Genomic DNA, 22,880 nt, shown 5'->3' with positions numbered 1-22,880 from the left:
ATGGTTGTCAAGGTTACCAGAGTGATGTTTCCCCTCATGCTCAGTTTGTTTCTGGCAGTTTCATCTCCCATTTGGCCCTTGACTCCTGCAGGTAAGACAATCTATCTATCTATCTACGAAAATCTCTGTCTGTGGAACCCTCGCATGGTCAAGCCCCTGTGATACCGCTCTCGGCCACTGGGATTTTGTGGCGCTGTTTCACACTTGCTATGGGCATGCACATTGCACACGCTATGGGCAAGCGTAAATTTTCCTTTGCTGGACTGATTAACAGGCACCATAGGCGTCGTCTGAATGCACCACTGTTTGAGAAGTTAGTTGTGCTTAAAGGCATCAACTGTGGAGACAAAACTAGCAAAGGTGGCTAAGGTTACACATTCTCCTTTGCTCACACAAGGACAGGTTGTTTTTTTGATACTGCTGTGCACTTTTACTGGCACTTTTTGCACAACATGTCCATCTATCTATCTATCTATCTATCTATCTATCTATCTATCTATCCATCCATCTATCCACCCTCTATCTATCTATCTATTTATCTATCTATCTATCTATCTATCCATCTATCTTTTAAGTCTTTGCCAATCAATGTGTTCCTAATGACTGCATTTAATAAAAGTATGATTCAAAATATGCATGTTATTATTAGAAAGTTGGAAATAAAAATCTGGCATCAAATCACAACGTCTTTATTCATATTTTAAAATAACAGGTTGTTTTTTTTATATTGCTGTGCACTTTTGCTGGCACTTTTTGCACAACAAGTTTATTATTAATTACATCTATCTATCTATCTATCTATCTATCTATCTATCTACGAAGTCTCTGTCTGTCTGTGGCGGCACCCTAGCATGGTCAAGCCCCTGTGATTCCGCTCTCGGCCACTGGGATTTTGTGGCGCTGTTTCACACTTGCTATGGGGCCTCATAGGCGTCGTCTGAATGCAACACTGTTTGAGAAGTTAGTTGTGCTTAAAGGCATCAACTGAGGAGACAAAACTAGCTAAGTTGGCTAAGGTTACACATTCTCCTTTGCTCACAAAAGGACAGGTTGTTTTTTTGATACTGCTGTGCACTTTTACTGGCACTTTTTGCACAACTTGTTTATTATTATTATTATTATTACTACATGTATATACATTGTTTTATCAGTACAACATTTTAGTAATAAGTTTTTATCCATCCATCCATCCATCCATCCATCCATCCATCTATCTATCTATCTGCCAGCCTGCCTGCCTGCCTACCTACCTACCCATCCATCCATCCACCCACCCACTTATTTATCTATCTATCTATCTATCAATCTATCTATCTTTTAAGTCTTTGCCAATCATTTTGTTCCTAATGACTGCATATCATTGTTTTCTGTCTGTTTTAATTAGTGCTTTAAAAAAAAGCTGCAAGCAGACATTAAAAAACACTCAAATGTCAATACTGCAGAATGAGCAGTTCAGACATATAGAGTTATAGTATATGACATGTTTAAATCAACCTGCAGTATCTTCCATCACTAGTGGCCTTCCAGCTGCCACCCTGCCAGCTCATCAACCAAACGGTGTCTGTGGAGAAAGAGGGCTGTGCCACGTGTCACCCGGTGGAAACAACCATCTGCAGCGGCCACTGCATCACCAAGGTACACTGTCTGCAATGCATGACACAATCAGTCTGAGATGCTGTGCAGGCTGAGAGGATTGCACTACAAAAAAAAGTAATGAAATGAGGAATATGTTACTTAAAATAAGCAAAATTATCTGAGGGAAGGAGGGAGGAAGGAAGGATGGAAAGAAGGAAAGGAAGGGAGGAAGGAAGGAAGGGAGGAGGAAGGAAGGAAGGACGGAAGGAAGGAAGGAGGGAGGAAGGAAGGAGGGAGGGAGAGAAAGGAAAAGAGGAAGAGAGGAAGGAAGGAAAGAAGGACAGAGGAAAGAAGGAAGGAGGAAGGTGGGGGGAGGAAAGAAAGAGAGATGGAGGGGGGGAGAAAGAAGGAAATGAAGGAAAGACGGAAGGAGGGAAAGTAAGAGAGAAGGAGGGAGGAAGGAAGGACAGAGGGAAGGAAGGAAAGAAGGAACAATAAAAACAGACGGGGTTAATTTGACCCAGGAGGACGACAGGAACAGCTACACTTAAAAGTCCTTTTTTTTTTACAGTGTGTGGCATCAGTCTTGACTCTCTCGTGACTTACTCGTGCTTCCCTCCAGGACCCCGTCATCAAGATACCGTACAGCAAAGTGTACCAGCATGTGTGCACGTATCGGGACTTTTACTACAAGACCTTTGAGCTTCCCGACTGTCCTAGCGGTGTGGATCCCATGGTCACCTACCCCGTGGCTTTGAGCTGTCACTGCAGCCGCTGTGCCATGGACACGTCCGACTGCACCTTTGAGAGTCTGCAGCCCGACTTCTGCATGAATGACATACCTTTCTACTACTAGGCTTAAGTTGTAGCATCTTATAACACAATAAAAACTAAATACAGATGCAAAAAAACTGCTCTTTTTATAGGTTGTGCTAAATAAAGGTTGTCACACAGAGTAAAGAGTGATGTTTCAATATGTAGTAACATAACTGTTGGTGCATTTTCATGAATAGGAAGACTGAAGGTTGCTGTTGCATGAAAGATCTTATCAGTCTGTGATAGCATGGTGGATGAAACTGGAGTGCAAAACCAATTTTGTTATCAGGGTTATAAAATGAGCTCTAATCTTTGGCACTAATCTTTAAAAATAAATTAATTAATCGTATGTCATAAAACATGATGCAATTATATCTATCCACAGAGTAATGTTAACAATACATTGATGTTCATATGTTAAAAAAAATGTACCAAGTGTGATGTTGTGTTCTCTGCATGCAAACAGACTACAATATATATGTTGAGTGATGACACCCAGTAGCTTTGTGATTATCTACATCTTATCTGAGGAGGAGAGAAAAAAGCTAGACAGGCATGGATGTATGAATAGTACATCAGAAGTTACATTTTTATTTTATACATGCATATTAGACCTAACATGCTGGGTTAAACTGCACAGTTGGTATGTTGCCATTTGAATACTGCAATTTGGAAACTTGAAAGCAATAACAATTTCATTTCAATCTCACTTTTCAAAAACAGAGTTACAAAGTGCTGCACACCCATAAAATACAGTAAAGTAATGAAAGTCACAGGGAAAAGACAAAGGTTTCAGTTAACAAAGCACATATTACACATATGAATATAAAAATCAATACAAATGAGTAAAACACACAGAAAGTATATGAATAAGTAAAAACCAAAATAAGAACAGAAATACAAAAATCATAATTACGAATAAAAAGCATCTTTATACAACCTGCCTGATCTCTTGTCTACATCTCTAGCATGAGCTTGAATAAATGTAAAAGCAGCCACAGCCTCACACATGTAAAATAATGATCTGCAATCTGTCCTGGATGTAGATCCCTAAGAAATGAGCCGTAATGGCTGCTACAGACAACTAGTTTATGTGTTTACTTTCATTCAGACTCTGAAACAAACGATTGAAATGAAACTTTGATTCAGTCCTCATTTTCCTGAATCTATATAAAAAGGCTGGGGAGTAAAAAGTGAGCATGACCCATGAAGCCACATTTATTTGAAATATACAATGTTGAAATTAGGGTTAGGGTGTCCCTTTAACCAACATGCCTAAATATAGCCATAAAAAACTAATTTGCTGATGCAGTATGTGAGCTTAATTTTAAAGAGACAGAGCTTCTATAGAAACATTTTTTTTTTTAATTGACCGTCAGGTGTCTTATTGTATATCAGTGACTCTCTTGTCCCCTTTCCTTTCTATTTCCCTGAATTTCTCTCTGCCTACACAGAGCTGACTGCCGTCATGTTATTATCATTTACAGCAATGATCTGCTGCTGCTGTGTTTCCATCCTGCAACAACACACAGAGGCTAAAATCTTGTCTATGACCCCTTTTCTCATGAAAATATACAGAACCAAGTCTCCAAGAGGATTGAAGCAGATTAAACACATGTAAGTACTAGGGCTGTCACTTCTTATTTGAAATTTGAACATTATTTTGAATGTGGGGTTGTGACAGTTCCTCTGCTTTGCTGCTCTTGTCGCTGCTGTGTTGTGTCTGCAGACACCTGGGGTCTGTTCCATAAAGCAAGCTCAGAAAAGCGGCGCTTATTGTCAAACACCTGACTTGAATGAGCCTAACAAATGAGATCAGGCTAAAGCAGTTCCATAAAGGCCGATCCACGTTCACGCAATCAAACTAATTCAAGACAGACTCGAGTATTCAAACTAATTGCGTGTGCACGTGTATGTGTATATGTGTATGTATGTATATATATATATATATATATATATATATATTTAAGTTGACAATGTACTCGACTATATAGGACTATGTATGAATGTATATATATGAGTATTAAGTTGACTATATATATGTGTATATATATTTATATCATTAAGTCAACCTTATGTGAGCTTTTTTTCAAATGATGGCCATTAATGAAGCCATATAATATGTTAGCCTGATCCGGACCAGATTAGTTTGAACTATGCTGAGTTTGCTTTATGGAACCGAATCTGCTGGAAAATGAGCCAGACTAATGAAATAAACCTGGTTTATTTGGTAATCCTGGAACAGGGCCCTGGACCCGGTGTGCCAGGCTCTCCTCTCCCCAACACACTCCTGCATTGCTTTCTTGGTTAATTTACCTTGTAACACACACACACACACACACGCACACGCACACGCACACACACACACACACACACACACACACAGACACACACACAGACACACACACACTCATCCACTTCCTAGATGACTGGTTTTACAGACTAACCCTACCTATCTGTTGTTTCCTGTTAATTTTCACTATTATGTTTTGATTAATTGTACTTGTGCACTAATGAATACCTGTGTGACTCCTTTTTTGCCACAGTTGAGACTCTAGGGGGGAAAAAATAATACTCAAGCTGTAATGAACTGCTGAAATGTAGGCTGCAGTCTGTCAGACCAATTGATGTAGTTTTCTTTATGATCCAGCAGAGGGCGCTCTAAAACTTCACCAGGTCAACCTGTTGCATGCCCTGCTGACCTACTAATAAACTGAGGTACTGTTAATATGCGGTTGTTTTTTAATGGAGGATAATAGTGAGCGGAGCTTTCCTTAATGAACAACTACAACACTAAACCATCTGAAGAGTATTTTGGAAGTATTTTGGGTTCCACACCGTGGACGATCAAAGATCAGGCTATTAGTCCACTCTGTAAAACATGCTAGCTAACCAACCCACTGAGCCAGTGGAGGTGGAGGCAACACAGAAGACCACAGCAGCGCCAAATGTACAACCTCATTCATGGGCGTAGTGGATGCGGGGTAAGTGGGCAACATGTCCTCCGCACACAACCATTCAATTAATATTTTTTTCCCGAGCCACCTTTAAACGCACCATGAGCAGGCAGCAAACACCGCTGTCGTGTTGTAATTTGAATCACACAGATGTTGATTCAGATCTGTTTTAACCATGTTCAGCAAACCAGCCAAGAGGCAAAATACTTTACTTCAAGTTCACTCCAAAACAAACCAGGTAAGTTGAGTAAAGCTGTTGCATGTAGAGAATGTTTAACTAAATGATGACTAATTAATAGATGTTAATATATCAAGTTAACCTAGTTAACAATTGTTAACTGTTACCTATGTTAAATCACTTGCTAGGTGCAGAGTTGGTAGTAACTAGTTACATTTACTCCTTTACTTTTACTTTTTCAATCTTATTCTAAAGTATCAATACTCTTATTTGAGTAACGTTTTTGGCTACTCTAACTTTACCCACTTCTGGGTAGAAAAGTATATATGTAAGAATATAAATGTAATGTTCCTTTGACTATGTTATTTTTGTAAAGATTTATTTTATTGTTGTGGTAGTTAAAGTTGAAAATACATGAATTTGCTGATCATTATTTTGATTGAATGATTACATTAATATTCTTATTTGATGAATAAATCAGACATTGGGCTACTCAAAAGTTACTCAGTGCTTGAGTAGTTTTTTCAAAGCTTTTTATTTAATATAACTTATTTTACTTTGATTATATTATTGTTTCTGCTTAGGTCTAAAAGAAATCTACAACAGATAATATTATTTTGTAATATAGTTAATCAGGAAAGCTTGTAGCTTTGATTCCCTTAGTTCAAAAGGGAAATACTGACATGGATGTTTAATGATGTAGTTTATATTTAATTTCAAAGATACTTTTTGTTTATTTGTTTATTATTTATTTATTTAATTGCAGATATTATTTGACTACTGCATTATTTGTGTTTTAAAGGCAGCAGGTATAGGTCATACCATTTTTCTTAGTCTTGATTAATTTTGCACATCTGTGCTGTCATAGTTGATGACAGCAAATGTAAAATAGCTACATCTTAATGTTGATATGTTTATTGTTGTGTCACTTTCACTTGTCACCAGGGACGTGCACATGATTATAGAGAGGAAGGGGCTCAAAGTCAGAAAAGGGCAGCATGTGCGTGCCAATTTTTTTTTTCCGGTCCTTTACACAATATGGAAATTAATGTAAAATTAAAAAATAAAGTGCTAATAGAAAGCAAACTACTTAGCTGTGTGTCCTGTAGGTGAAAGTGATATGAAATTGCCATTTATTTTGTGTCAACAAATTATTGTCAACATGAGTTCATTCACATTATCAAAGTCACAATAAACTTTATATCTAAAACACGCTGCATTTTATTTTGAAAATTAACCCGGTGTTTTATTTTGTATTTTGTACACGATTTCCTGTCCCGCACGATCTGCTCTGTGCCGATTTGATGCGCCGTGCTCTGATGTCCAGCAAAAATAGAAGCTGACACATTGACTAAAATAGAGCGTTTGAAATATGACCCATATTTAAGCACGTTGGATAAGTAGACAGAGACTAGTTAGACCATAACTCATAGGTTCAAGTTGCTCCACTGTCACGTCTCCTCAGTCCCCCCCCCCCCCCCCCCCCCCCTTCTCTCTCTCTCTCTCTCTCTCTCTCTGTGGGACCGAGCGGAGCCGCAACGGACAGAGAAGCAGCGGCTCAACACACACAACAACCCCGTATTACAAGAAATGGGTACAATTTTTGTACCGCCGTTTTTTTTTACATCCCTAACAGGAATTTTTTAATGTTATTTAAAACAAACAAATAAACACGCGCACACACACACACACACACACACACACACACACACACACACACACAGAGAGGGCACTTTTTAATACGAGGCAAAAAGGGCAGGGACTCAAGCACCCCTAGGGCCCTATGTGTGCATGTGCCTGCTTGTCACTTCTTGCCATTAAATTTAATTATATGGCTTATTATTGTTATCTTGTCACTTCCATTCAATTTTGATGTTGATAATTTGAAACAGGAATGAAACTTTTCATGTTCAGTGTTATCATTTGGCACTTAATTATCTGGCAACTTACTCTGTAGATGCTCAAGAGTCATTCTGTGTCAACTCAACCAGAGTGCTGTTTGTGGTTATGTGGTTCTTTAGCCACTAAAGAAGATGATAAATCACTCAATAGACCTCTGAACAATTTGTCCCCCTCATTTCTGAAATGACGGCTACGCCCCTGACCTCATTTGACTGCATATTATTCAGCACACTCAGTCTGGTGTCAGCGACATTCATATTAATAAATTAATTGCAGGTCTTTACAATTTTGTTCAAACATTTTTGAAAAAGTGACAACCCTAGTAATACACACATAATAAGAAAACAGATAGTTACCTTTCCAGGGAAATACAGACCATGAAGCCGACACTGGCCGTTACACCAATGAAGTAAATTACGTTGCTGATGGAGTACAGAACACCATACTCGGGTTTTCCCAACCTTCCCAACCATATGGCCATGCAACAGAGCTGAATAAGGTCAGACATGAGAAGGTTGATGACATAGATTGGAGCAACGTGATCATGACGTACCTGCAGGAGAACATGAATAGAAAAAGCACTTCAATTGTAAACATGCTGCTCTGAACTTAGTCATGTCTCTGAATATTGTGTAAATGGAATTTTAGGATTGGGCAACATCTTGAAATTATTTGATTAATAATGTCAACAATAATGTCTAAATTGTAAAACTGAGTTATTACAAATGAACAAAAAGGTTGTTTTAAGTCCAAAAGTAAAACAGATGGTAACTAGCAATATCAGTCATAATAATACTACTAAATAATAATAATACTAAACACTATACAAACCTGATCATTAAACCCCTGATCATTAAAGTCTACTGACTGATCCCTATAAATAAAACTTTGAGTTCTGTTGTTGAGAATTCCTCATATTGATCAGACCAAGATGTTCAAAAGAGGGTTTCCTGAAAGGCACCTTTACAATTATAACAGTTATTTTAATTATTTATTAAATACACCTACCTTTAACACCTGCCTTTAAAGGACTTGAACAGCAATTTTTGTACATTTTTCTTATTTCTTCTTTGTCAACAAATGTCATGTGCAGAGCCAAACCACCAAGCATGTGTGCATGTATCCAAAACTGTTTTATCTTGATCCTAAATAAGTTACAGTAACCAGGAACAAAAGAACATGTCTTCCAGTGCAGCTGTTCATTGACATGTTCTTAATGGTTTTTGGTAACAACTGAGGTCTACAGCACAGAGGAAGATATATCAGGCTTGATTTTGCTGAAAATAAGAACAATATAGAAAATTGCCAACCAAGTCCTTTAACTCCAAAATCTATTAAGATCCGTCACTATATAATATTCAGTATAATGTACACACCAGAGAATACAGATAGTAGATGGCCGGTATGATCAAAGGAAGACAGATGACGATGACGATCCAAAACACAATCTCTAGCTCAATCGGTAGCTCATAATAATAATAATAATCATAATAATAATCATAATCAAAGCTGTTGTTCTGGAACGTGTTGTTGCTGTACTGTTCCTCCATTCTTCAGAGAGCTATGAGGTTATAAAGAAGAATACACACACACACACACACACACACACACACACACACACACACACACACACACACACACACACACACAAGACTGTAGAGTATAAATACAGCATCCTCAAAACATTAAGCATTACATACAAAACAAATGCCTAAAACTGCATATTTCTCTTAATGACTGTTTCAGTTTTCTCGTATTAAGTTTCTACATGTACCAATACCTCTGAACTGATCTGTTAATCAACAATAAAGTGATAAATGTAGTAAATGTACCTTTGAAAGCTGCAGGACCACAACCTGAATGACTTCTGTATGCTGGTGTCTGTTTTCTGTCCTCTACATCCAGTCAGTGTGGCTGACCTGTATTTGACTATGAAAGGGAGTTTGGTTTTACTAAGTAAACTTATCTATGTGTTTGAACAAGACATATAAATAGCACCTTTCTAGATCAGACATTACAAAGTTCTTCACAGTACAAGATAAAAGACATAGTAATATATAAAAAAGACTATAAGATCAATAAATTAAATAGGTAAAGTAGATATTTAACTACACAGGTCCTAAATCCAGTAGGAGACAGGTCCATAATGTAGGAGCCTCAATTTTAAAGGCACAATCACCTTTAGTTTTGAGTCTGGAGTGAGGAACAAACAACAAGAGGATACAAATGTGAGAATAACACCTAATACTGATTGATAAAGTCTCCCAGTCTGTCTGTGATCTTGCCTGTTTCACTACAGGCAGATTCCTCTTGCTTGCTACAGACAGCAGGGAAATACAATTTAAGGATCAATAAATACAAAGTTTGGATCCAACATGAAAACTGTTTTGGTTCAGTACATTGTTTCCTTGCTTCCTATCTGGATTCTCAGTTATAAGCTAGGTGTGAACCACACAGGTCACAACATAAATAACTCATCTCTCTCAGTCTGGAGCAATGGGAATCAGTACCTGGTTTGTTGACTAGAATGCAAAGATACAGCCCTGTGCCTACAGAAACAAAAGGATCAAGCAACTCTCTCTCTCATTTGGCAGAACAGAGAGACAGAAGAAAAGTTGTTTTTGTAGTAGAGACAAAGCTTTCTGTCTCTGCATGAGCAATAGGCACATATGGGGCTTCAATGAGACACTTTAACACAAAGGACAAGTCCCTCCTCGGTTTCTGCATGGTGCATATCAGACTCAAGTGAGCTTACACGAGCATTAAATTAAGTGTGACAATTTTTAATGAAAACTTTAAACACTACTGTATTGAGACTTTGTTTATTTCCTCATTGATTGGAGCACACATCCCTTTTTAAAAAAATGATCCTGTTTACTGAAGCAGCTGGTGATGTTCATATTAAAATCTGTAATAGAAAAGAGTCCAATCTGTTAATCATATTTAGAAATCGTGTGTGTGTGTGTGTGTGTGTATTTACATCAGTAGTGTCTTCAGAGCTTCATGCTTGCAACACTTTATCTTGAGTTTAAATCTTAATTTTAGGGTGTTAAGTAGTCACATTTGTTATTTCCAATTACTGACACATGTGACTCTGCTTCCTGAAAGTTTAATGATGAGGTCATTATTTGACACATACAACCTTGTTATCAGATATTGCAGCAGTTGAGCTTCCTGAGTTTTTCTAGATAAATATATATTGCATACTGTTTGCCTGTGTTTGTGTGTTTTAGACACTAAAAGTAAAGTGAGGATGCCTTCAAAAACAATGTCTTTAATGGTTTATATTTATCAGTTAACTTGATACAAAGTTGAATAAAGAGCAGAAACTTAAATGAAATCAGTATTTGTTGCCACTGCTCTCTCTCTCTCTCTCTCTCTCTCTCTCTCTCAGAGCCAAGGAGGAGGCTTTGAATACTGTGAATACTACAAACACCAACCAACAAATCAATCAATCAATCTATCAATCAATCAATATTTATTTATATAACCAAAACACAAAAAAATCATCTCAAGGTATTTTACATGTGGAGCAGGTATACACTGTGCTCTTTAAATTCAATTAAAGTCCTGCATAGTACATCTTTAATAATGTGTTGTATTTTAAAAGCTTGTGATATTATCCATTGTGTCAGATATTCATCTTCATATCAGTGTGCATATTAATTTATTCCTGTTATATTTCTTATAAATCTTATGTAATACATGTTATAAACCATTTTTATGTAGTTACAGTATTTAATGTCTATCCACAGAGCAATGTGACATTCATGTTACCTTTAAAAGCTGCAGCACCAAGTGTGATGTTGTGTTCTCTGCATGCAAACAGACTACAATATATATGTTGAGTGATGACACCCAGTAGCTTTGTGATTATCTACATCTTATCTGAGGAGGAGAGAAAAGAGCTAGGCAGGCATGGACGTAATAGTACCTCAGAACAAGTTAAATATTAAATGCATGCCACCCAAAACAAGTATTACTTACAGTATATGAATGTAAAAATAATACAAATGAATAAAACAAACAGACAAAATTAGTATTAGTAAAAAGCAAAATAAAAACAGAATAAAAAGCATCTTTATACAACATGTCTGATCTCTTGTCTACATCTCTAGCATGAGCTTGAATAAATGTAAAAGCAGCCACAGCCTCACACATGTAAAATAGTGATCTGCAATCTGTCCTGGATGTAGATCCCTAAGAAATGAGCTGTAATGGCTGCTACAGACAACTAGTTTATGTGTTTACTTTCATTCAGACTCTGAAACAAATGATTGAAATGAAACTTTGAGAGAGTCCTTGTTTCCCTGAATATTTATAATAATTCTGGAAAAAGCAAGCAGGACCAATTCAAACCATATTTATGGAAAATATGCAATGTTAGGGTTAGGGTTGGTAAACTGAAATTATCACTTAACCAACATGCCTACAAGTAACCATAAAAACAAAATTTTCTGTTGCAAATGAGTAGTATATGAGCTTAACTTTTAAGAGGCAGAGCTTCTACAGAAACCTGTTTTTTTTTTTTTTTTTTAACTGACTGTCCGATGTATTTTTGTATATCAGTCACCAACAGTCTCCCTTTCTTTACTCTGTTAGCTTCCTCTGCCTACACAGAGCTGACTGTCTACATGCTGTCATCATTTACATGATCTGCTGCTATTCCTGCTGTGTTTCCATCCTGCAACAACACACAGAGGCTAAAATCTTGTCTATGGCCCCTTTTCTCATGAAAATATACAGAACCAAGTCTCCAAGAGGACTGAAGAAGATGAATGCAAAAGGGTCAGTCCTAATATAAATGTGTGTCATGGTCCAAATTACGTAAGGCAGGAACAGCAGTGTGTAATTAAGCAACACCAGAATCGTAGCTCCAACAATTCGTCGTTTTTTCCACAGAGGACACAGAGATGGCAGCAGACAGGTGAACTATGCTGAGTTTGCTTTATGGAACCGAATCTGCTGGAAAATGAGCCAGACTAATGAAATGAACCTGGTTTATTTGGTAATCCTGGAACAGGCCCTGTACCATTGTGCCAGGCTCTCCTCTACCCAACACACTCCTGCATTGCTTTCTTGGTTCATTTACCTTGTTTCTCTCTCTCTCTCTCTCTCTCTCTCTCACACACACACACACACACACACACTCACTCATCCACTTCCTAGATGACTGGTGGTTTTACAGACTAACCCTACCTATCTGTTGTTTCCTGTTTTCACTAATATGTTTTGACTACTTTACTCTTGTGTTGCAGCTCAGGATGTCTCTCGCAGTGTCTTTTATTCATTTCCCACAATATCCGGTAGGAAACAATAACTTAACAGTCCACCTGTGTGTCCTTCGCTGCTAAAGCAACTAGCATGTAAGCTCTCATGCTGGTTATCACAATAACAACGCTCAACTGTGTTTTCTTCTTCTCTTAGCGCATTAAACAAATTGTCTCTTGTTGCCTCAACATCACCACCTGGTGGCGGAACTCAAATAGCGCGCAACTCATACATGAACTAAATGCATTGTAAATTAAACCATTAAATGAAACAGTATTACACACACAAATAAATCGGGGGGGGGGGCTCTAAATTCACAATATGAAATACCAACAATAATAAACAAAAGCAGTCTTGAAATAACTGATTCCTCACACTTGCACTAATGAATACCTGTGTGACTCCTTTTTATTGCCACAGTTTAGACTCTAGAGATGAAAAGTTCATATTCAAGCCGTAATGAGCTGCTGGGATGTAGGCTGCAGTCTGTGTCAGACCATTTGATGTAGTTTTCTTTATGATCCAGCAGAGGGCGGAAGACTTCACCAGGTCAACCTGTTGCATGCCCTGCTGACCGATCAATAAACTGAGGTACTGTTAATATGCGGTTGTTTTGTTAATATAAAAAGAGTGAAATAGACAAAGAACTAGATGCTAATAAATCAATATATTTCATTTGTGTCTCTTAACTTCTCTACACTGTGATGCTTCTCGAGCTATATGCTGAACTTCCACCTGCTCCTTTTTAACATTATATTATTCTGGGTTGCATACCGGAAACTTGTGTTATTTTTTACTCATGGTTGTTACTGTTATAATTACAATATATATTATTATTAGTTTTTAAGATAGTTTTGTGGATAGTAGCAATATAGGCAATTTTTATTAAGAGTTTCATACTCAAAGACCATTTGTTCAACTGAGTTCTGCCTACTACACACGGGTAAAATGATTTTTTTTTTAAAGAAAAGAAAGACATGAATGAAACTCATAAATCTTTGATATAAAATACGTAAAATATTTCTAATTTTGGGGGGAAAAAAAGGAAGAACATGTGTTTTCAGGGCTTTTACATTCCCAAATGAGCAATAAAAAAAAGGATCTTTGATTAATTAAAATTTAAAAGTCGACACAAGGAGAGAATATAGACCCGAAAAAATAAAAAAATAAGATATAAAAATGATTACACTGTACTCATGGTTATTGCTAATATAATTATTCACATATAGTATATATAACATTACACACACACCTCAAACTAAAAGAGAGCTACTCAGTTAAAAAAACAAAAAGAAGTAACAATCCAGTGATGATTTCTAGTTAATCTTTGCAAACAATAAAATGTAAATAAGTAAATGTAAATTAATACAAAAGTTTATATAACATTTAACATTTATATACAGTTGTTTAAACCCTTAGTAAGTATGTTATACTGTACCTAGATATATAAATGGTAACGACTTATGAATCCACATTTCACTAAATTCTCCAGTTACTACCTTCATCTGAGACCTACATCTTATCTGAGGAGGAGGGAACAGGCATGGATGTATGAATAGTACATCAGAATTTACATTTTTATTTTTTACATGCACATTAGACCTAACATGCTGGGTTAAACTGCACAGTTGGTATGTTGGATTTGGAAACTTGAAAGCAATAACTATTTTGAGTTACAAAGTGCTGCACACCCATAAAATACAGTAAAGTAATGAAAGTCACAGGGAAAAGACAAAGGTTTCAGTTAACAAAGCACATATTACACATATGAATATAAAAATCAATACAAATGAGTAAAACACACACACAGAAAGAATATGAATAAGTAAAAAACAAAATAAAAACAGGAATACAAATATCATGATTAAGAATAAAAAGCATCTTTATACAACATGCCTGATCTCTTGTCTACATCTCTACCATGAGCTTGAATAAATGTAAAAGCAGCCGCAGCCTCACACATGTAAAATAATGATCTGCAATCTGTCCTGGATGTAGATCCCTAAGAAATGAGCCGTAATGGCTGCTACAGACAACTAGTTTCTGTGTTTACTTTCATTCAGACTCTGAAACAAACGATTGAAATGAAACTTTGATTCAGTCCTCATTTTCCTGAATCTATATAAAAAGGCTGGGGAGTAAAAAGTGAGCATGACCCATAAAGCCACATTTATTTGAAATATACAATGTTGAAATTAGGGTTAGGGTGTCCCTTTAACCAACATGCCTAAATATATCCATAAAAAACTAATTTGCTGATGCAGTATGTGAGCTTAACTTTTAAGAGGCAGAGCTTCTACAGAAACATTTGTTTTTGTTTGTTTTTAATTGACCGTCAGGTGTCTTATTGTATATCATTTAATCTCTTGTCCCCCTTCCTTTCTATTTCCCTTCCTTTCTCTCTGCCTACACAGAGCTGACTGTCGTCATGTTATTATCATTTACAGCAATGATCTGCTGCTGCTGTGTTTCCATCCTGCAACAACACACAGAGGCTAAAATCTTGTCTATGGCCCCTTTTCTCATGAAAATATACAGAACCAAGTCTCCAAGAGGATTGAATAAGATGAATGCAAAAGTGTTAGTCTTAATATAAATTTGTGTTATGTTCCAAATTATGTAAGGCAGGAACATCAGTGTGTAATTAAGCAACACCAGAATCGTAGCTCCAACAATTCGTCGTTTTTCCTCAGAGGACACAGAGATGGCAGCTGACAGGCCTTTAAAGATCCCAACCACAGAGAAGATGAGCACGGGGAAGGGGAGGAGAAAGATTACTGAAATGGCCTTGGAACTATTGCCACTGAATACGGCAGAACAGATAATGACCAAAGTGAAGACCCAGACCACAACACAGACCACCACTGAGACCTTCACGGTTCTTCTGAAGCGGTACCACAGAGGCCAGGCGATGAGCAAATACCTGTAATACAAGATAGAAACACAGATCATCTGAACATCATCAGTTCCAGTATAATCAGGATCTCAAGGATGATTCAGAAATATATTGAGATTTAATGATCAAACACATGTAAGTACTAGGGCTGGTTTATTTGGTAATCATGGTACAGGGCCCTGGACCCGGTGTGCCAGTCTGTGTCAGACCATTTTAAGTAGTTTTCTTTATGATCCAGCAGAGGGCGCTCTAAAACTTCACCAGGTCAACCTGTTGCATGCCCTGTTGACCTACTAATAAACTGAGGTACTGTTAATATGCGGTTGTTTTTTAATGGAGGATAATAGTGAGTGGAGCTTTCCTTAATGAATAACTACAACACTAAACCATCTGAAGTGCTGTGTGTGGAAGTATTTTGGGTTCCACACCATGGACAGAAAAGTCAGGATCAAAGATCAGGCTATTAGTCCACTCTGTAAAACATGCTAGCTAACCAACGCACTGAGCCAGTGGAGGTGGAGGCAACACAGAAGAGCAGAGCAGCGCCAAATGTACAATCTCATTTGACTGCATATTATTCAGCACACTCAGTCTGGTGTCAGCCACATTCATATTAATAAATTAATTGCAGGTCTTTACAATTTTGTTCAATCATTTTTGAAAAAGTGACAACCCTAGCAATACACACATAATAAGAAAACAGATAGTTACCTTTCCAGGGAAATACAGACCATGAAGCCGACACTGGCCATTAGACCAATGAGGTGAATTAAGAGGATGACCCAAACAACCTCAGGGTTTCCCAACAATATGGCCATGCAACAGAGCTGAATAAAGTCAGAGATGAGAAGGTTGATGACGTAGATTGGAGCAATGTGATCATCACGTACCTGCAGGAGAACATGAATAGAAAAAGCACTTCAATTGTAAACATGCTGCTCTGAACTTAGTCATGTCTCTGAATATTGTGTAAATGGAATTTTAGGATTGGGCAACATCTTGAAATCATTTGATTAATAGTGTCAACAATAATGTCTAAATTGTAAAACTGAGTTATTACAAATGAACAAAAAGGTTGTTTTAAGTCAAAAAGTAACACAGATGGTAACTAACCATATCAGTCATAATGATACTACTAAATAATAATAATACTAAATACTATAAAAACCTGATCATTAAAGTCTACTGATTGATCCCTATAAAAAAAACTTCAAAAAAGTTTAAAATGATCCCATCTATGATCTACTTTGAGTTCTGTTGTTGAGAATTCCTCATATTGATCAGACCAAGATGTTTGAAAGAGTTTAATTATTTATTAAATACACCTACCTTTGACACCTGCCTTTAAAGGACTTGACCAGCAATTTTTGTACATTTTTCTTATTTCTTCTTTTTCAACAAATGTCATGTGCAGAGCCAAACCCCCAAGCATGTTTGCATGTATCCAAATCTGTTTTATCTTGATCCTAAATAAGTTACAGTAACCAGGAACAAAAGAACATATCTTCCAGTGCGGCTGTTCATTTACATGTTCTTAATGGTTTTTGGTAACAACTGAGGTCTACAGCACAGAGGAAGATATATCAGGCTTGATTTTGCTGAAAATAAGAACAATATAGAAAATTGCCAGCCAAGTCCTTTAACTCCAAAATCTATTAAGATCCGTCACTATATAATATTCAGTATAATGTACGCACCAGAGAATACAGATAGTAGATGGCCAGTATGATCAAAGGAAGACAGATGACGATGACGATCCAACACACAATCTGTAGCTCAATCGGTGGCTCAATTACATCACGATCATAATCATAATCATAATAATAGCTGATGTTCTGTAACGTGTTGTTGCTGTACTGTTCCTCCATTCTTCAGAGACCTATGAGGTTATAAAGAGGAATACACACACACACACACACACACACACACACACACACACAAAGACTGTAGAGTATATATACAGCGACCCCAAAACATTAAGCATTACATACAAAACAAATGCGTAAAACTGCATATTGCTCTTAATGACTGTTTCATTTTTCTCGTATTAAGTTTCTACATGTACCAATACCTCTGAACTGGTCTGTTAATCAGCAATAAAGTGATAAATGTAGTAAATGTACCTTTGAAAGCTGCAGGACCACAACCTGAATGACTTCTGTATGCTGATGTCTGTTTTCTGTCCTCTGCCTCCAGCCAGTGTGCAGAATATATCCGCTGTGTGTTTGGTGTATGTGGGCAGATAATCTACATCTGTATTTGACGTGCATTTGTGTGTCATGAAGTTTCTTGATAACCAATGTCTTCCTGTGGTTTTTCTACAAAAAGACCTTTTTGTTTTACTGAGTAAACTTATGTAGGCACACGTAGCATCCAATAAGAGAAAAAAAGGCACTGAAGTATAAACATATTGTAAATAAGTAAACAGAGTTAATTTAAATTCAGACATAACAAATTGCTTCACAATACAAGATAAAGGATATCTACATGAAATACAGATGAAGTAGTTATTTACAGTAGTAGTTATCCACAGATCTGAAATCGAGTGGGAGACAGTTCCAAAGTTTAGGAGCCTCAATTTTAAAGGCACAGTCTCCTGTAGTTTTGAGTCTGGAGCGATAAAAAACTAAAAAGAGGACCTTAGAAGTCTGAGAGCTTTGTCCTGTCCATTGCAGATAAAAATGTGAGAATAACACCTTATTGATTGGCAGATGTCTCATAAAAGATATGCCTCCATTTTACTAACTGTAAGCATAATCTGCACAGACAGCTGTTTAAATTACACATCTATCAATATCTTGCTGGCTCTGTTATCTTCTTGTTGTTTATAGCTGCTTGTGTTTGATAATCTGTAGTTGGGTGATAGATGTTATATCTTAAAGAGAAGTAGTTTTGCTATTAATGTATTGCAGTAAAGTCTGCCTGCAGGCCAACTTCTGCTTAAACCACATACCTTTCTACTACGAGGCTCATGGTATAACATCTTAAAACACATTACAAACAAAACATAGACAAAAAACAGTTCTGTTTGTACACTGTAATAAATAAAGGTTGTTAAACAGAGCAAAGAACGATGTTTCAGTATCTCTTGCTGTAACTGTTGGCAAACTGTCATGAACAGGAAGACTGAGGCTTACTCTTGCATGCAAGGTCTGATCAGTCTGTGATAACATGGTGTGAGACGCTGGTGTGCAAGACCAACTTTGTTATCAGGGTTATAACATGGAAACACTGACAGTAATTTGTTGGCACTAATCTTTTGATATAATTTAAATGAATAATGACTGAAACATTGCTAAACTCTGTTATATCTTAAAGAGAAGTTGTTTTAGTTTTATTTATATATGTATTGTGATGGACCTATTGTGGGAGGGGGATGTTTTGATGAGGCTGATTACCTGCAGCTGTGGGGGAGCAGCTCTGCATTAGACTCGGTTTTAAAAGGCAGAGATTAGAGTCTGCTCGGTGTTGCTGGAGAGAACTGTGTTTGTCCTGCGAGTACGTACACTCAGGGAGCGGGTGGGTTGCTCACAGCTTATAGTGTTGCCAGCACAAAGACTATACTAGTGCTAGGAAGGGGAGGCTGGTCGCCTCCTTTAGTCAGTGAGGGCCCGGTGTTTAGGAGTGTGTGTGTGAGCCTCTGCTCTCCAGCCCTGGCCTTCAGCGCTCAGCCCACCGCTGCACACTGACTGCACTGCCCGACCAAATCATGTTAGATCATCTACACTGTATTTTGTGTGTTACTTTATACAATTGTATATTTTGCCTGTCCTTTGTACGTTTTGTGAGCCGGTTTTAGAAGAAATAGAAGGGGGGGTTAGTTTTAGGGTTAGGTGCCAGTTACATTCACTGGCACCAGGCAAGAGTGGTCCGATTGGGTAGGACAATTTGAAACAGCTGCTGAAGTTAATAAGTGGGATGAGGATTTGAGGCTAAAATTCATGTCCTTGTTCTTGTCCGGGTGCGGAATATTTATAATGGGCTTCCTACCGAGTCCCGTGGGGATTATGCATGGCTGAAGGAGGTGCTGGGGAGGTGTCTAGAGCCTTGTGATAGTGGGGAATGGAATTGGGCCAATTTCGTAGCACGGCGGCGCTTACACAATGAGAATGCACGAGAATTTGGTAACGTGTTACGCAGACTAATAATTAAGGCTTACCCAAACGCAGATACAAATACCTGTGATCTCTTTGCTAGAGACCACTTCATTGACCATATGGGCAGTGGGGAATTGCGGGTTAACCTTCATAGTGCCAAACCCTCTTCACTGGAAGAACCAATTAATCTTGCTTCTGAGCTCCAGCTTATAAGGAGCCTGGAACAAACACGTCTTGACACTGACACAAAAGTGTGCAGAGTTGTAGAAAAAACACAACATGATAAACAAATGGAGATGTTTCTGGGTGTAGTAGAGGGAAACAGTCCAGAACACTGTGCAGTGTGCAAACCCTGGTATGTTGAGTGCACTAAGTGACTGTCTTTGCATGTCAAAGACTGGATGTCAAGCAACTTTGTCATTAGGTCGCAGCATATGTCAAAGCAAATTCTGCCATCTGCTGGTTTCCTAGTTGAACACATCAAACCTGTTGCAAAGAATCTTAGGTTCTTATTTGATAGTAATTTTAGCTTTGAGCATCACATTTAGAGAAGGGTTTGACTTTCCTAAACCAAAAATGATTGTACAGACCTAAGCTGTCTGGCTTTTAACCAGACCAAAGAGAAGTGATAACCAGAGGTGGAAAGAGTACTGAAATATTTGACTCAAGTAAAAGTACCACTACTTTGATGAAATTTTACTTGAGTAAAAAGTAAAAGTACTGGTCTAAAAATATACTCAAGTAAAAGTAAAAAGTTGCTTGTTAAAAAAATACTTTGAGTAAAAGTTACTTAGTTACTTTTATAACGGGGGTGGGGGCGGCTGTAGGACAAAGTGATGGCTCATAAATCTCTAACTAGTTGTTTTAATTAAAGATAAAGGTATACATTTACAAATTCAGCTTCAATGACAAAATATGTCGACACACAACATTTAAAACATTTTTGGAGATATGTGTCATTTTAGTGAAGACCATCCCATAAAACATTTTCAAATAACACAACCATTAAATTGAAGGTGGCATAATTGTGGATTCTGTAAACCCGGAGTGATTTTAGACTTTTTTTTTTTGATTTTCTAACACCCCTAAAGTTGATCTCAGCACCCCTAAAAATACATGATAAACCCTCCATAGTCTCTAAATATTGTGTGGGAAACACTGAATGATTATTGGGGGTTTTTAAAACACTTGCAGGGCACTGAATGTCAAATTCTCATCAGGAGCTGAGCCCCTCTAAAGGTCTGATCCTAGTCCTACAATCACCCTGGTTTAAACCAACAGTCATACTGCATATCTATGAATCACTATGGGTCAAAGTCACAAGAGCAATAACTTTTCTTTACATTACCCAAAGAAGACCAAACTTTTAAGTACCCATGTTTAAAAGGCTGTGCCCCTGTGCAGCATTCGCTAAATTCTCTCATTTCCGACGCTGTCCTTTTCACGTGAACGCATCATGCTCAATGCCTTGTCCTACACGAAGAGTGAGACAGATGACAGCACAACGTCTAATGGACATATCTTTTAGAGTTTGTTGTGTTGTGTTAGAGTTTATATGTCGCTATGAGAGCTAGCTGCCCGGTGTAACAGGCTGCATTAATGTTAAGTCATTGTATTATGCTGGTTAATGATTCTGTACGATACTCTTTGCTTTAAAAAAACATTCAGCCAACATTTTTTACTCAGTAACGGATGTGATTTAAAATGTAGCGAAGTACAATACTTCACACAAAACATACTTAAGTAAAAGTAAAAGTACAGATTTTTAAAACTACTTTAAAAAGTACAAGTACACAAAAAAGCTACTCAATTACAGTAACGTGAGTAAATGTAATTCGTTACTTTCCACCTCTGGTGATAACATCGCTTCTGTTTCAGCATATTTACGCTTTTATGTTTTAGAATTGAATTTAAGATCCTACTAATTACTTTTAAAGCCTCTCATGTCATCTCTCCCAGATATATCTCTGAGCTTTTAGTGCCAGGAGTTACTTTGAGAGTCCAGGATGAAAATTAGAGGGAGCACAGCATTTGCCGTCAGAGTTCTGAGACGATGTGCCTATTAACCTCTTTCAAGTACCTTCTTAAAACATACTTTCATCAGGTTTAATGTTCCTACATTTAAATGGCTTTACCCATGAAATGATTTTTTTGTTCTCTTTTATAATGCAGTTATTTTATAATTTATGTATTTTGCTGCCTTGTGAAGCACTTTGTATCTTGGATTTTAAACATGGCCTATCAATAAAGATGATGATGATTATTATTATCATTAGCGTAGGCCCTGGGTTCCTTCAGGTTGATACTACTGATTGCATCATCACTGCCTCTGTGGTGCCTGAATGTAAATTGTTATATTTCTAACTGAGAGCCTACCTCAGACAGCAGTTTGCTCACCATCCTTCTTTCCACACAATTCATCATCTTGAGGGTCAAATGCATTATAGCATAACAATGGCATACAAAATAGATGAAAACTAATTCTTGTCATATCTAAGTTACATTATTTTATTTTATTTCCAATTAATATTCAACTCAACACTGATAATAGGACAGACAGCAATGTTCCTCAAATATACCTTATAATATTTAGCTTAGAGCAAAAACTGCCCCATTTTACTGTGATATCAGAAGAGTATGATTAATGCCAACAGTCGACTCTGGATATCTGTATTACACACTAAATAGGAACAAAACTGGCATTTCACACTGTGGCCTTTACTAGGATTATGGCTGTCAAAGAGAAATCGTCTTTGCTTGTATCCTTTTTGGATCTTTTATGTGTCAGATGGTTAGAAACTATAAATCAGATAGTTATTAAAAAATATCTCTGAATCAGGTAAGGAATCTTTGTACTCACACAATCCAGGGTGTCAGTTAATCCACCACTTAATCAAGTGATCTTTACTGCTAACTGAAGAAAATAAACATAATGAGATGGCTTATTGTTAATCTACTGCTGTTGAACATCAGTAATACATAGAAAACTAGATTAGTAATAATGCAGTGAAAACACTAATTAATGTAATAATAACATATTATGCACAGTTATTCATATAACACACTGAATACAAGTATAGTTTACAATATAAATTATTATTATTGTGCAGTTCCAATGCAGTCCTTATCATAGCAACACACACACAAACATCTTCTGCAGCTATAATCAATAAACTGATAACATTATA

At 37.1% G+C, this 22,880-nt stretch overlaps 2 protein-coding genes across 2 annotated transcripts; one reads left to right on the top strand and one right to left on the bottom strand.

Annotated features, from left to right (window-relative positions):
* Positions 1–2,431, top strand: LOC128372443 (gonadotropin subunit beta-2). Its single transcript, XM_053332496.1, has 3 exons — positions 1–91; positions 1,517–1,635; positions 2,198–2,431. Exons 1-3 carry the CDS (start codon positions 1–3, stop codon positions 2,429–2,431), a joined length of 444 nt encoding a protein of 147 aa, XP_053188471.1.
* A 12,674-nt stretch (positions 2,432–15,105) lies between these two features.
* On the bottom strand, positions 15,106–17,463 carry LOC128373296 (G-protein coupled receptor 4-like). The gene is made up of 3 exons (XM_053333585.1): positions 17,293–17,463; positions 16,307–16,485; positions 15,106–15,622 (listed from the first exon to the last, which is right to left on the bottom strand). Exons 1-3 carry the CDS (start codon positions 17,461–17,463, stop codon positions 15,106–15,108), a joined length of 867 nt encoding a protein of 288 aa, XP_053189560.1.
* Between the last annotated feature and the right edge of the window lie 5,417 nt (positions 17,464–22,880).

The sequence above is a fragment of the Scomber japonicus genome, chromosome 14 (genome assembly GCF_027409825.1).
Source record: "Scomber japonicus isolate fScoJap1 chromosome 14, fScoJap1.pri, whole genome shotgun sequence".
Classification (NCBI taxonomy): Eukaryota; Metazoa; Chordata; class Actinopteri; order Scombriformes; family Scombridae; genus Scomber; species Scomber japonicus.
Note: the sequence above shows the minus strand (reverse complement) of the source record. Positions and strands in the feature narration are given on the sequence as shown.

Excerpts from the sequence above, each read along its gene's own strand:
- LOC128372443 (XM_053332496.1), top strand. The coding sequence starts at position 1 with ATGGTTGTCAAGGTTACCAGAGTGATGTTTCCCCTCATGCTCAGTTTG. Across the intron at positions 92-1,516 it reads TTGGCCCTTGACTCCTGCAG|TGGCCTTCCAGCTGCCACCC; the intron begins GTAAGACAATCT and ends TTCCATCACTAG. Across the intron at positions 1,636-2,197 it reads GCGGCCACTGCATCACCAAG|GACCCCGTCATCAAGATACC; the intron begins GTACACTGTCTG and ends GCTTCCCTCCAG.
- LOC128373296 (XM_053333585.1), bottom strand. The coding sequence starts at position 17,463 with ATGGAGGAACAGTACAGCAACAACACGTTACAGAACATCAGCTATTAT. Across the intron at positions 16,486-17,292 it reads TCTACTATCTGTATTCTCTG|GTACGTGATGATCACATTGC; the intron begins GTGCGTACATTA and ends GTTCTCCTGCAG. Across the intron at positions 15,623-16,306 it reads GTCTGTATTTCCCTGGAAAG|GTATTTGCTCATCGCCTGGC; the intron begins GTAACTATCTGT and ends CTTGTATTACAG.